Source organism: Phlebotomus papatasi, chromosome 1 (assembly GCF_024763615.1).
Source record: "Phlebotomus papatasi isolate M1 chromosome 1, Ppap_2.1, whole genome shotgun sequence".
NCBI lineage: Eukaryota > Metazoa > Arthropoda > Insecta > Diptera > Psychodidae > Phlebotomus > Phlebotomus papatasi.
Genome location: NC_077222.1, coordinates 88,262,251 through 88,276,308, shown reverse-complemented (window position 1 = coordinate 88,276,308; position 14,058 = coordinate 88,262,251). Strand labels below are relative to the sequence as shown.

The window sequence follows — 14,058 nt, the reverse complement described above, 5'->3', positions numbered from 1 at the left end:
AATGCCACAATTCTCTAAAATTCATGCCAAAAGGCTTTAAAATTGTTGTCATAATGCTCTAAAATTTATACCACAATGCTCTAAAAATCAATGCCACAATGCTTTAAAATTTATGCCACACTGCTCTTAAAGTGATGCCACAATGCATTAGAAATCAATGCACCAGTGCAGTGTGCTAAAATTTATACCACAGTGTACTGGGAAGTTACTAAAAAGTAAGACATTTATGGCATTATTTTAATGCCATAGAGTTACTTTATTTTGATGCCAACAATGCACTAAAATCAATCACAAAAGGTATAGGAGCCTTTTTGATTCCATAAATAGCGCAAAAATGCATTGATTTTAGTGCATTTTTTCTATTTGTGTATATCAATCAACGAATCAAAATTGTTTGAAAATTATCTTTCTTCTGGGTTTGGGGATCCTTCTTCATAAAAGTTAAGACGATTTAAGTACTATCACACGCTTTCCAGAATCTTTTACAATCAAGTTAACGATCAGTAATCTCGCGACGCTATTTAAAATTGAGCAAATTTCTTGCAAAATGTGTCCTGTCTTTGAGAACTTTCAAGTAAATTCTATAAATTTTAATGCTCTATTGAATTCAAGAATAAATTGTGAAAATCCTAGTTTGTTAGCACCGTTATACGGGCTTCAGATCTAATCCTTAGCCAAATGGCTTAACTGCTTTCTTATCAATCACGATTTTTTGGAAAAAATTAATTTAGGATTGGATTATTAAAGATAAGTGACCTATTAGGCTCTCAAAAAGCAATAAAATTGCTCGCCATTTATGATTTTGGGACCTTCGCGAACTGTGCTTAAACCTCTAGCTGAAAACCGCTTTATAGTATCAATAAATAAATTATTTAAATGAATTACGATCAAGCATTAAGAAATTAATTTTAAATTTTAGAGTATACCTAATCGTTTTCAATGTTTTACTAAATTGCAAGAACAATTCAAAATGCAAAGAGTATCAATTTATTTGTTTATTTATTAAATAAATTAAATAAGTAATCTATTCTCCAAATATTCCATAAATATTTGGGGTGTAGGGGAGACTGGGGCACATGTAACCATTTTCGATACATGCGAATTTGAGGTGATTTTCCAAGGACACCGTGATTTTTTGGAAAATATTTCTTAGCTCATGTTTTACCCTTGGGTATAGGCAATTCGTCGAGGGTAATGCGGATGCTGGAAAACAATTGAGTTTTCCATAAAAATAAAATTTGTGTCCCTGTGCATTTTTCTCTTTTCACAAAATACCTGGGGTAGAAGTAACCACTTTCTGGGGAGGATGTAAACACCTTTTTTCCCACTCTTGAAATTAACTTTGCACCACTCTCGATTATTTTAATTACTTAAGAGATATATAAAGACTGTATATTTTTCAAAAAATCATGACACTTTTTACAAAGAATAATTAAAATAGCAAGAAAACTAAAAGCATGCATATCAAAGACATTTTTCAATGGATTTTCCCCATATTTTGACATCATGTGACTTTTTATTTAACACAGCGCCACCAATTTTTTTCGTAATCTATGAATTATAGATATTTCGCATGAAGGTCAATTTCCCGCTCTTTTACCTACTCATTTTGTGAAATTGAAATTGCCTGGTTACATCTACCCCAAATGCTGTTTTCTGACCAATTATTAATTCTTTTGAAATAATGGGAATCTCAATTTGTCTAGTAAATCCATAAATATAATCCTAAAAGATGTAGGAAAGAACTGGTATTGCTACATTTCGATTATTTTACACAGTTTTTAATTTCCAGGTGGAAATCCAAATGATCAAAATAATTGAAATATCAACATTTTCGGGAAAAATGATTTTTATTTTTAAAGTATTAGGATTTTATTGACCAATTCTTCTGTGGACATACATCCCCATGGTATCTATGAATGCTTATGGGTTTTATCCTCTGGAGTCTTAAAATTAATGAAAAAAATCACAGTGTTTACAACTACCCCAGATTACTACTGCCCCAGTTCCCCCTATGGCATTTCTCAATTCTTATGAAGAATATAATATTTTATAAAACACACGGGAATTCATGTAAAATGGATTTATCGCAAATTAAGAAAAATAAGTTTAGATAAATTTATCATTTTAATTTAATGTTAAATAAATGGAATTTGGCTCGCTGTAAATTGTTCTGAAATTTTAATTCTCCATTTTTTAATCAAAATGTTCTAGCAAATTGAACAAAATTGAAAAGCAAATTGAATTGAAAGAATTCATGATTTTCTTCTTAATTTTCACTTTTCCTAATTGATTTCTAAATGTTTGTTGAAATAATTCAACGAATACACGCTCTGTAGGGGAGAGTACTCTCCCTTCGAATGTTCATGTCTTCGAATAATATGAATTTACCTTTTTCCTAAGAGACTTACATATTTCCATTAAATATTATTACCTTATCATCAATTATTGATAATTATGTGATAATCATGTGTAAATCTCTTAAGAAAAGTTGAAGAAATTCACATTATTCGAAGGCATGAACGTTCGAAAGGAGAGTACTTTCCCCTACTAAAGCAAAACCGTATATTTGGGACGAATTTTCGAGGAATTCTTTTATTTGAAAATCTCAAAAATGCTCATAGATGAGGCATTTGGAAAACTCTAATCATTTACCTTAAAGATCCCTCATTTTCAACAATTTTACTCGAAAATAAACATTTCTGTTTAGATTTTTTCCCCAATCGTTCTTTGGGACAAAGGGAGTACCTTTCATTTGAATACAGAATTAGTCTTTTAAAATAACGTTATTCCTACAGAAAGAGTAAATAATTTTGAAAATTAAATAAAATGCTAAAAAGATTCAATAATATTCGCATCTTGTTAAAATATTAATTTTTCTTGAAAACTAATTTTTAACTAAACATTGCCATTAACTTTATCTTTTAGACAGTTTGCTTTAAATTGGTACATCTTTATAGGTTTTATCCACTAAAAAAGACATCTCTCAATGTTTGAAATTATCTTTTAGAAATACTTTCGGGAATGTATTCTTGCCTCTAACTTCCTCTCTAGCTGTAGAGTTGGGGAGCTCTAGCTAGAGCATAACATAAACTCAGGCGATTTGATTCACGGGAGAGCCCCTCAATCTCCACTGACTGTGTTGAAATTGGCAACATGTGTGAGAGATTAAAGTCCCTCATTAGCTGTCCCAACAAGAGTATAATACATGAAAATAATAACACATGCAATCGAATCATGTTCTGTGTGTTTGATGGAGCCCGGCGCGTCGGTCACTTGAAAATTTACAGGCGGCAGACGCAACGTGGGCAAGCCAGTCTCCATAAAATCAATAGAGAGAACCACATAGAGCAGCCTCCCAACTTTCCCTTCCATTCTGCACAACCATTCCCATTAATATTTGCATAATCGCAATATTTTCCTTGCACCAACTCCGCAGATTAAAGTGCTTCTTTTTGTGCTCCAAACGAGATGTTGGATTATTATTTTGAGTGTTTGAAGGCAAGGGACCATAATGGCAGGAATGAGTGGAGAAAAAAGCCCCCCGCGAATCATTTAATAAATTAAATGGCGAGTTTATCCTCGCCTCTCACCGTAATCATCATTATCCACGCATATGGGGAGATTTATCATCGTCATTTGATGAGATACAGCCTCTATCCAGCAAAAAAAACGACCATCCCCTTTCTGGCGCCCAAAAATTCACAATACCCCGAACATCAAATAATTTGTCCACAAAATTTCCAAATCACACGCGATGCATCTGAATCTCACGGGAGATTTCCATACATTCCAGCAAACATCCACGTTCGTAAGATAAATGCACAGCAGTTGTTCTTGTTCTCGAAAATGTGCACAATTGCAGCTTTGGGAATGGATGTAGGATGTCGCTCGAGCCATTGAGATTTATTCGCCACATATCAATTCCATGTCAAATCGCTTCGCACACTCCCCGAGATGGCTTTTTGTGCATTCACCCAACCACATGGAATTTATGTTGAGCTGGGTGTGAGTACTGCACTAAGAAAGATACCACTTGGCACGTCGGATAATCTTTCCGGGGGACGAGCCAAACACTTTCTTGCACTAGAGTTGAGCAAGTTCATAATGGGTATTATAGGGATATCCGGAAGTTGATTATTACTTGGGAAGTTTGAGAGTTTTCAGACTAAACACAAACACTTGGATCAATGACTAATAACATTTTATGGATAATTAAAAGTAGGAGGGGGTTGTATAAAACAATTGACTTATCTATGGATACCAAGAAGTGATTACGGCGGCTTTAACTCAAGGATGACTCAAGATAAACAACTATAGCAACATTCCAGCTTCTAGTTCAAATAAACAGGCATACAGAAGCCTTATCATTTCAATGCGAAAGATAAAATCTAAAACTGCAAGTGTTAGAGCTAAATCTTGATAATCAAAGTCATCAAACTCGTATAAGACAACAATAGAGTACAATAGGGTAGTTTTGAACAGAGTCTTAATTTGAGCTTTAACTTTTCCTTATTGTATCAAATGAGCATACCAAAAAGATCACGAAGATGAAGAGGAAAGCGCTCTACCTTCCGAAGGCTTAAGCTTCGAACAACTCATTTTTCAATATCTTTTTAACAAATTTCATCCATTATAATATTATCTTTTAATAACTAGTCCAATACCTCAAATTTCCTTATAAGAACCATGGGGGAAATCCATTACGAACATAGGAAAAAATATGTTCTACCAGTACCTTACTCTTAAACATTGAGCTTGTACTTATTCATGGTCTAATCTTATATTTGCTCATCTAAAACAGCGAAGTAGTATAAGAAATCAAATTTAGATTCTGATCAAAATTACTCAATTGCAACCTAGTTCTTCGATTTTGAAATATCATGATTCGGATAATTTTCCCAAGAGGATTTCAAAAAACAAAATTTCTTGGGATTACGTACCAAGCGAACAGAAGTCTGTTCAACCACTTTCACAATGTTTTAGTTGAGGTTATTAATAATAACTAAGCGTTTCAGCTTAAAATTTTATTGACTAACCATTTTGAAATGCATACCGGTTTACTAAATTTTGTTTAAACTGTTCAATAATTCTTCAGAAAAGTATCCCAAAATTAAAAATACGTTAAAAATCCAATATTTTTAAAACATGGTACCTTCCTAGGGCGTTTTCAGACTAGAGGCTTAGCCTTGTGTTTAGCCCAGTTCCCGAAGGTCACAAACTCCTAAATGGCGAGCACTTTCATTGCTTTTTGATAGCCTAATAGGCTACTTATCTTCAATAATCCAATCCTAAGTTTTTTTTTAAAATCATTATTGATAAGAAATTAGAACAATTAAGCCATTTGGCTAAGGAATAGGTCTGAAACCCATATAGCAGTAAGAGCCACAAACAACCTTTCAGTGCCCATAAGGGAGAGGTTGGGCGTGTCAAAGGAATAAAGGATTAAGATTGATGAGTTGCGGCCATCGACCGGATTGACATGTGTCGAATAGGCCGTGCGCTCTACTAAAACATCGTTAATTGAGAAATTACAGAATTTAAACCATGAGGCTAATACGGGCTTCAGACCTAAAGCTTAGCCATGAGGCTTAACTTCTTTAATTTCTTCTTAGTCGAAATTTTTTGGAAAATTTTGACTTAGAAATGGATTATTAAGGGGAAGTAATCTATTTAAATCAGATGAACAAATTAAGTTGGGTGCTATTTAGGATTTTGAGACCTTCGAAAACTATAGGCTAAACCTCTAGTCTGAAAACGGTCTAAGCCCTAGGTCTCAAGCTAGTTTTATGAGCTAAATCAAAAGAGATGTATGCCCTCCAAGCTAGTTTATTAAATAAGATATTTTAAGTACTTATGATCGAAATATTCTCCTGGTTCGCCTAGTCGAGTTACAAGACGTATAAGGTAGCGACATTGCATATAGAACTGTCTAATACTTATGGTTTCGTTTAAATATCCAATTCTTGTTCTAAAATAATAACTAATATCTACAAAATTGTGATGTGCCAAAATAACACATCAAAAGAGGCCTCTCGACATTTCATTTTTCCATACGTTTTTGTATTGGCACTATTGGCAAGTTTTTTCCTAAAGAGAATTGACTTATCAGCCTTATATATATTGAAATCGTGCATTAAAAGCTATCTAAAATTACATGTTTCATAATGTTCCCCTAAATAATAGTGAAAAGTAGCTTCACTTTGTATTGGGCTTGATGTGCCCCTGCATCAAAGATTCATAAATTTGTGGTTCCTTGAAATCATTTTCTGATAAGAATTGAAGATTTCTACTAGGTGATCATAAGTATGACCGTTTTACCTAGCAAAGCACAATTCAAATTTTTCTCAACAATTTTTTTTGTGTTTTTTTTTATTGTCAAATATGAATTACTTACACTACAGAATAAAATATTATTTTCAATGCCTGCAAAAGTGCTTTCAATATTTTATGAAAATTAGAGATATAAAATGTTCATTGTTTATTAAACTGTAATCCAAAAAACATTTCGTTTGGACCGTCAATAAACATGCAGACATTATCACTTCAGTCCAAGCGAGAACAATTGATATATGGTTTATTTTAATCAGTTTAATAAACCATATATCCTATTCACTAACATTTAGTATAGCCCCATTGATTCATAGATATTTATAAATGCATGCTGAATTTAATTCCGAATGGCTGACTTTTAAATAACTTTTTAAATGGTAAAATTACAATATTTTGTATTAATTGATCAAAAATTTAAAATAGACATTCACAAAAGCTTCTCTATACATAAAATTGATTTTCCATTTTAATTTGATTAAACAAAAAGAATAGGGGAGAGCTCAGCACAGTTCGGTCATGACAATGTTTTTTTTTACGATTTAAGTTTTTGCGGTTTTAAAAGATTTTTTAATATTATAGTTGCTAAGATTTTTTTTTTCAAATAATACTAGTGAAAATACTAAGATTATTTATTTTGATAAAAGACTCTCCGCTGATGGCCAGTGGGTTTGAAGTCACTTCAGAAAGAAAAACATTTCTTCAGTTTTGCCCAGAGCTTTCGGTCTTGGATATGGACCTTCTTCAGTGGCTACAAGGATTTGTACATTTATTTTAGAAATTTCATTTAAAAATACAAGGTCGTTTTTTCGTTTGACAATTCAAACTTTTACTCACTCGACTAAACTATGTTTTTTGTACTTTATAAGGATCGTTATTTTGTGTGGGATTGGGAAATATAGTACACGCTATATTAATTTATTAGTAAACGTTTGTTTTTAGACTGGTGAAATATTTTTCCCCATTCCAAATTAATAGAATTATTCTTTGTTTCATTTAGAATCATAATTGAAAAAGAATTTTAGCAATAATATTGAAGAAAATTAATAAGATTACGATAATATTTAAAATGTGCAAAAACCTTACTACGATGCTTTTTTCTAACTCCGTTGAATTCGATCAAACTCGGATGCTCATTTTAAGGAAAAGTTTAATGCAGATGTGTTCTGTGAAATACCCAAGACAATTCTGAAACCATTCCGTGAGGTCTTCAGCAGTAACAATAGTTCTTTCTAATGAAAAGGATTTTGGCTTGCGCTTGCTGAGCTCTGGATGACACTGAAGAAAATTCCTGAACCAAACGTCTCCGGGTCTTCCATTTGTAAAATGGTTTGGAATTTTGTAGATCTCACAGATGAGTTTGACGCTGTCCAGAACTTGTTCCTTCCCGATGGGATGCCAGCCATCCGCAGATCCCAGGATCCATTTGACGAGTTCTTTTTCCTGTTCTTTTGATACCGTTGTTGGCCTGCCATTGGGGCACTGCTCCGAGTATTTGCCGGTCAATTTGTTATGCAGTGTTGTTCTTGGGACATTAAATGTTTTGGATGCATATGCTATGGTAGAATCATCTCGTTCCAAACATAAACTTTTTTAAATTTCAGGCTGATCGGATCTAAGTACATACGATCCACATCACCCACTTTTATCCAAGTTTCTTAATTAAATTTCGCTTTGTGTATAAATTTCTACTTACTGGCCATTTTCTACACTTTCTGGCCACCCCTGTAACCGCTTTCTTATTGTTCTTTGAGAAGATTTTTATTGTTTTTCTTTAACTAAGCGGTCTTAGCATTAAAAAAAAGAATAACTAATTAATTATAAAACATGAATCATGTTTGTGAGAATACTTAGTTCTTCTTCTAAAAGATGTAGCTTCGTACTTGGATTACAATAATTATTATTTTTTAATGCCATGTAAATGGGCTATGAGGATGTTAGCAGAACATCCGGTCTAAAAAATTTAAGGCCAAGAGGAAAAAAAGAAGCCATACAAGCTCTTAAGTACCTATTTTCCCCTATATTTGAAAATGCATAATTCTCCTCCAAAAAGCAATATTTCGCTATATATTTCCCCATCAACTTTGCTAATGAAATACTGCTTCCTTCTCGATGGAAAACTTTACTGGATGAATTAAATATGTGAATAAATTAGCGTCAAATTTCGTAGACGAGAAAGAGCATCTCGAAATACCATTCTCAGAGTGATTAGCAAAATGATAGATAAATTGTGGCGTCTTGAGGAGCGCTACGTCTCATTTTCGTCTCACAACCAACTCAAAAATAGAACCGATCTCGCGATTTTGCTCTTTCTGATAATTCCATTAGTACGCCTAATTTCTTCTGAGATAAGAAAGTCACTATTTAAAATTACAAATCAGTTGAATTTATTTCCAGGCGTAGCGGCGGTCTCTTGAGGAATTGCAAATAGTCAGAAGAAGCAACACCTTTGAGCAAATGCACTAAATTACAGCACGAGAGTCAAACAGTCACACCTCCAAAGTGCAATTCTATTGAAATCCTAGAAAATGGGAGGGTGGGTGGTGTGCAAATTGTGTGAGTGTGCCCCAAATATGGTGACATTAGGTGTACCTTTTTGCACAATTTCCTCCAAAAGGTGCGTTCTGTTTTGGCGCAAAAGCGTGAGCTTTATAATGTTTGGACTCGCGGATGAAATATAAGCGATAACAGAGTTTCTCAATAAGCATAATTTCTCAAGATGCTGATAGTTTGTTTTTAAGTCACTTTGATGAATATACATTTTTTTCGGCGATATATTTGCATACAGAAGAGTGAGATGGAAAGAAACCAGTTGATTCTTCGTGCCACTGACTCACAAGATTTGTTTCTGCCCAGAGCAATTAATTACGCGTATTCTCGCCCATGTAAGATTTTGGCACAAGAACAACTTGTTGCAAAATTTCATCATGGTGTTTGCATAGCACCCAATCATATTGATTACAAAATGTATTTGTAGCTGTCAAAATCGAAAGAAACCGGTTAAGAACATGTGATGGATATTTGGAAGATAAACGGTGTATTTACTTGAATGTGAAAGATCCAATCAAAGAAATCAAAATGGTATATTGTAGTATTTTATGCCCAACGCACAATGACTTTTGTTTGTAAACATGTTTTCAAAATTTTCTATGAGAGAGAGCAAGATGACAAGATCTGTTTTTCATGCACTCTCATTGAAATGTCAAAAACATATTTAGAAAACAAAAGTTATTGTGCGTTAGGCATTACTTATTTGAAATTCGAAAAAGATTCGTATCGGTTTTTCGAAATTCAAAACTATAATTAAATCCTTCTGTTAGATTTTCAAGCAGGAGTAGCTTTTCGATCTTCCTGTTGGCTATATTCTAATATTCATTGAAATTTTGAATACAAATTCCAAAATTTACTACTTCTAAGTTGAATGTAATTATTTTTCGAACATGCAATAATTTCGAAAACGGTCAGATTGGTATTTTGTCGTACTTTATTTTATTTAATATACTTTTTATAAACCAAAAACTTAGCAGAATAGGTTCCAGTTAAAATTCCGTTTGGGTCAATGTAGTCAAAGCCGAATGCCTTTAGCGAATTTGTTAATTCTGGATTCTGGCTTTTCGATATTTTGGCTTTGAACTTGAATTATAACCTATGGATGTTATACACTTATAGACAACTTTCAAGAATCTTAAGTCCTTATCTAAGGGATCGGGAATCTTCGTTTTTTAATGTATAAAAGACAAGATTTCCAAAGTCAAAGTTTCCAAAAAACAAATATTACCGAAGACAAAGATTCCAAAGACAAACTGGGAAAAATAAAAGTGTGAAAAAACAAAATGGAAAAACGAAGATTCCGCAAACCCTTATCTAAAACGGAGTTCGAAAAATTACGAAATTGTTAGTCGCATCTTAAAATGATAATTTTATGATTTTCCGAAAACGTTTCCAAGTAAGAACTCAGGATATTTAACACACTATTCATAAGTGTATAATGTCCATAAGTGATGACTTCACCCTATTCTTAATGCATTATCGATTCAAAGTTTCGAACACCTTACGGTTTTAAATAGAATTCTGCTACTTAAAACCTTTAAAATCCTAAAGCTCATTTATAAAGACAATATCGATGAGTAACGATAACAACTGTGAAAACCTATTTAATTTTTAATGATTTTTTTTTAAATAATTTAAGTGTGGCTAGGACTGTAGAAAAAATAGACTAAATGTATTCAATGTTCGAAAATTCAAATTGATACTTCATAATAGCGATTTTGAAGATGATAAGGTATTTTGTCGTATAATTTAAATGTCTTGGAGCAGGATGCAGTAGACTCTCGCTAATTCGGTTCTTTTAAAATCGAACTACTTTTTCTATTAGAACGGCAGTTAAAGCTTTGGGAAACTGAGTATTTTTGCTCTGGATTGAATCCATTTCCACTGACGCTTCCGGAAGGGACATTTGTGTCCTTCCTGCAAGTTTAAAGGTGTCTACACATTGGGAGCAATTTTCGTCAAAAATTGCGTTTTTGACAGAAATTTGACGTTTCCCCCTACAACGCTGCAGGGAATTTCCTTCAAAAAAGCAATTTTTGACAAAAATTGCTCCCAATGTGTAGAGTCCATAAGTCACTACGTCAATTTTCATACTTCATCAAACAAAAAATTATATGATTCATGTGAACTACATGAGCAGTAAAAATAGCACGTCGTTGTATTCTCGAAACAATGTTCGAAATTCGAATGACCTTGAGAAAAGTCAGCAGACAAAAAAATCTATTTTTTCATAACAAGTGCAGTTTCCCCAAGAAAAGAGGTATTCGAAGATCGGTTTCTTGTTCGAATTTCGAAGTTTCTTATTTAATACAATAATATTTATTTAAATTACAATATTTCAAAACATTTTCATCAAATTTTTATTTTACAAATTCTCAATGCTTCGTACGAAAATCAATTTAAATTTTCGAACATCAACGATCTTTTTTGGTATCGAATGCTATTAGCAGAGATACTTTCAGAATAGAATAAAAAGCCGAAAGACATTCTCAATGTGGTGGAATTTGCGTTTTTTAGAATTCTTTGTTTACGGATCTCTTCCGGAGTTTATCGAATTTCGACGGATTTTTTATCTGCAATAAAAGCTTAAATTATCGCATACGTACTCCTCTATAATTAAAACGTTTTACTGCATGTCTGAAGGTAGAACCAAATGCCTTTTGCAAAGATAAATAAACAGAGAACGAGACCAACAAGTCGTGTGAAAAGCTTAAGAATCTGCACAAGTTTAATTGTGCTATGGAAATGCAGCAAAACTGTAGGTGTAAAATGTTTCACTAATACTTCAAGCTTCTCAAATGTGAGTGTATAAATGCGTTTTGTTGTGGAAAAAATTGCAATTTTTCGCTACTTTTTCCCTCAATCAACTGGCACAGTGTTCGCCTAGTTCAACAAGGCAATAATCATAGCTGATAGCCGAGGTGAAAGACTCGTCTTATCAGCTTTGGGAGGTAGCTGAAGGGGCACTCAAGAGCAGCATAAAAAAAAGCTCTTTCCTTGTATTGCGAGCACCACTCCTCCAATTTAGTTGCTGCGAATAAAGAAATTGAGAGTCTGCCTCAAATATCGCGAGACAGTCTCATATGATCGTTCGTCATGAGGCAACAGAAAATCGCGAGAGCTCGCGATTGCGGATTCTTGAGTGATTCTTGCAAATTCTGCAACATTTCTTTGTGAATTGTGTGAAGTGAGAGCGAGAAAGGCAAGAGGATCCCTCCCAAGAGGGGCTCTTGAGATAACAATCACTTGGGAGACCGACTTAAAATTTAATTGATCCTCAGTTCTTCTTGAGACATTGCATGGATATCCAGTGAAAATTGCCTCTTGGATTTGTGAGACAAGGGGCCTTTTTTTCGCGACACGAAGAAGTGTTTTAACGGCCAAAGTGATCTTGGTCCAAAAAATAAATATTAGCACGGTTAATTTATTCGAAGATCGAGCTGTTTGGGCAATTTTGTTGCCGTTAAATATTAAAATGTGATAAAATTGCACTATGTTGCCGCTGTTGAAACAGTAAAATCTCTCACCTTTCAGTGCGAAAGACGATCAAAATTTCCTGCCAATTTACCAATTTAATGGGCTTATTTACCTTTCATGCTGCTCTCCCAAGTTCCAATAAAAAAAAAAGAGTGAAAACCCAATATTTATTGATTCAACCTCTATTGATACAAGTCTATTTCGTGATTAATTTTCCGCTAGATAATTCTGGCTAGAGAGAGAATTTCTGTGTCTGTGTGTACTCTAGATTATGTGTCTGGGACACTCAAATGCGCCCTCCAAAAGTGTCTACAAAAAATAAAAAAAATGTTGTGATGAAACTATTTGAGTTTTTCCTAAACCTCAAGGTGATAGAGAATGTGCTGTGTTGACAAAGATCGCCATTTCACACTCAAAAGGCAGCCAAGTGAACACTTTTTTGTGATACTAAACTCTTGGAAGGATTAATTGCTTCCTGCGAAGACTGTGACCTCGAAATGGATGTTATTGCGGTAGGTGACTCACGAGGCCCCATCTCTTTTGGCCAGAAGATGCCCAATCTCTTTTGTGTTCGCTGTCGCGGCTGCTGCAGAAAATTTTCCAAGATGCAAGGGGCTGAAAACTTACCAAAATTAAGAGTTTTATTCCGAATTTAGAAACATTTGTTTGAAAAAAAGCATGAAATCATTTTTGATCAGAAAAAATTCGAAATAGTCTGTAAACTATTACATTTGGTTTATAACTTATTAATTTGATCCTTATGGCTCTGGCACACCTTTTAGAATAAGAAAATTTGATGAAGTCGAATTTAGGATCATTTTCTTTCTCACATGCTTTGCATATGTCTACCTCATTCTCTCGCACTCTTCTTCTTCTCTTAAACATTGCTCCAAATTCAATTTAGCTCTATCGAATTTGGTATGCGAAAGAATGAGATAGTCATATGCAAAACATGTGAGAAAGAAAAAGTTTCGAATTTCGACTTAATGAAATTTTCTTGATCTAAAAGGTGTGCCGGAGCCATTATCACTATGTTTAAATCAATTTATGATTAAGGTTCTAAGAAACAGCATAGAAAATTGATTTTTATGCCTTCGGTACACCTTTTTGCTTAGTATAATTTCATAAAATCAAAATTCGCGTCCCTTTGTTTCTCAAAAGATTTGCATAAGTCTATCCCACTCTTTCAGTATCCAAATTCGATTGAGCTAAATAGAATTTGTTGTGATGTTCAAAAGAAGAAGAAGAGTGCGAAAGAGTAAGATAGAGACATATGAAAAGCTTTTATGAGAGAAAGGGATGTGAATTTTGACTTTACGAAATTTTCCTGATCTAAATGATGTGCCGGAGCCATTATCGCTATGTTTAAATCAATTTATGATTTAGGTTCTAATGGCTCCGGCACACCTTTTAGATCAGGAAAATTTGATGAAGTCGAAATTCGGATCCCTTTCTTTCTCACATGTTTTGCATAATGTCTATCTCATTTTCTCGCACTCTTCTTCTTCCCTTAAACATTGCTCCAAATTCAATTTATCTCAATTGAATTTGGTACGCGAAAGAATGAGATAGTCAGATGCAAAACATGTGAGAAAGAAAGGGTTTCTAATTTCAACTTCATGAAATTTTCCTGATCTAAAAGGTGTGCCCGAGTCATAAAAAACAGCATGGAAAATTGATTTTTATGCTTTCGGCGCCTTT

The 14,058-nt window shown here is 33.7% G+C and overlaps 1 protein-coding gene across 3 annotated transcripts in view; it reads left to right on the top strand.

Annotated features, from left to right (window-relative positions):
• Positions 1-14,058, top strand: part of LOC129797963 (protein sprint) — a 179,183-nt gene that overhangs the window by 26,587 nt on the left and 138,538 nt on the right. For 2 of the 3 annotated variants that reach the window (XM_055840866.1, XM_055840865.1), the window contains exon 1: positions 10,815-12,869. The exons of the other annotated variant lie outside the window; for it this stretch is intronic. In XM_055840866.1, the coding sequence (XP_055696841.1) occupies positions 12,855-12,869 (15 nt within the window). In that variant the 5' untranslated portion in view covers positions 10,815-12,854. Of the gene's footprint in view, positions 1-10,814; positions 12,870-14,058 lie in introns of those variants that run through there. 3 annotated transcript variants of the gene reach the window in all.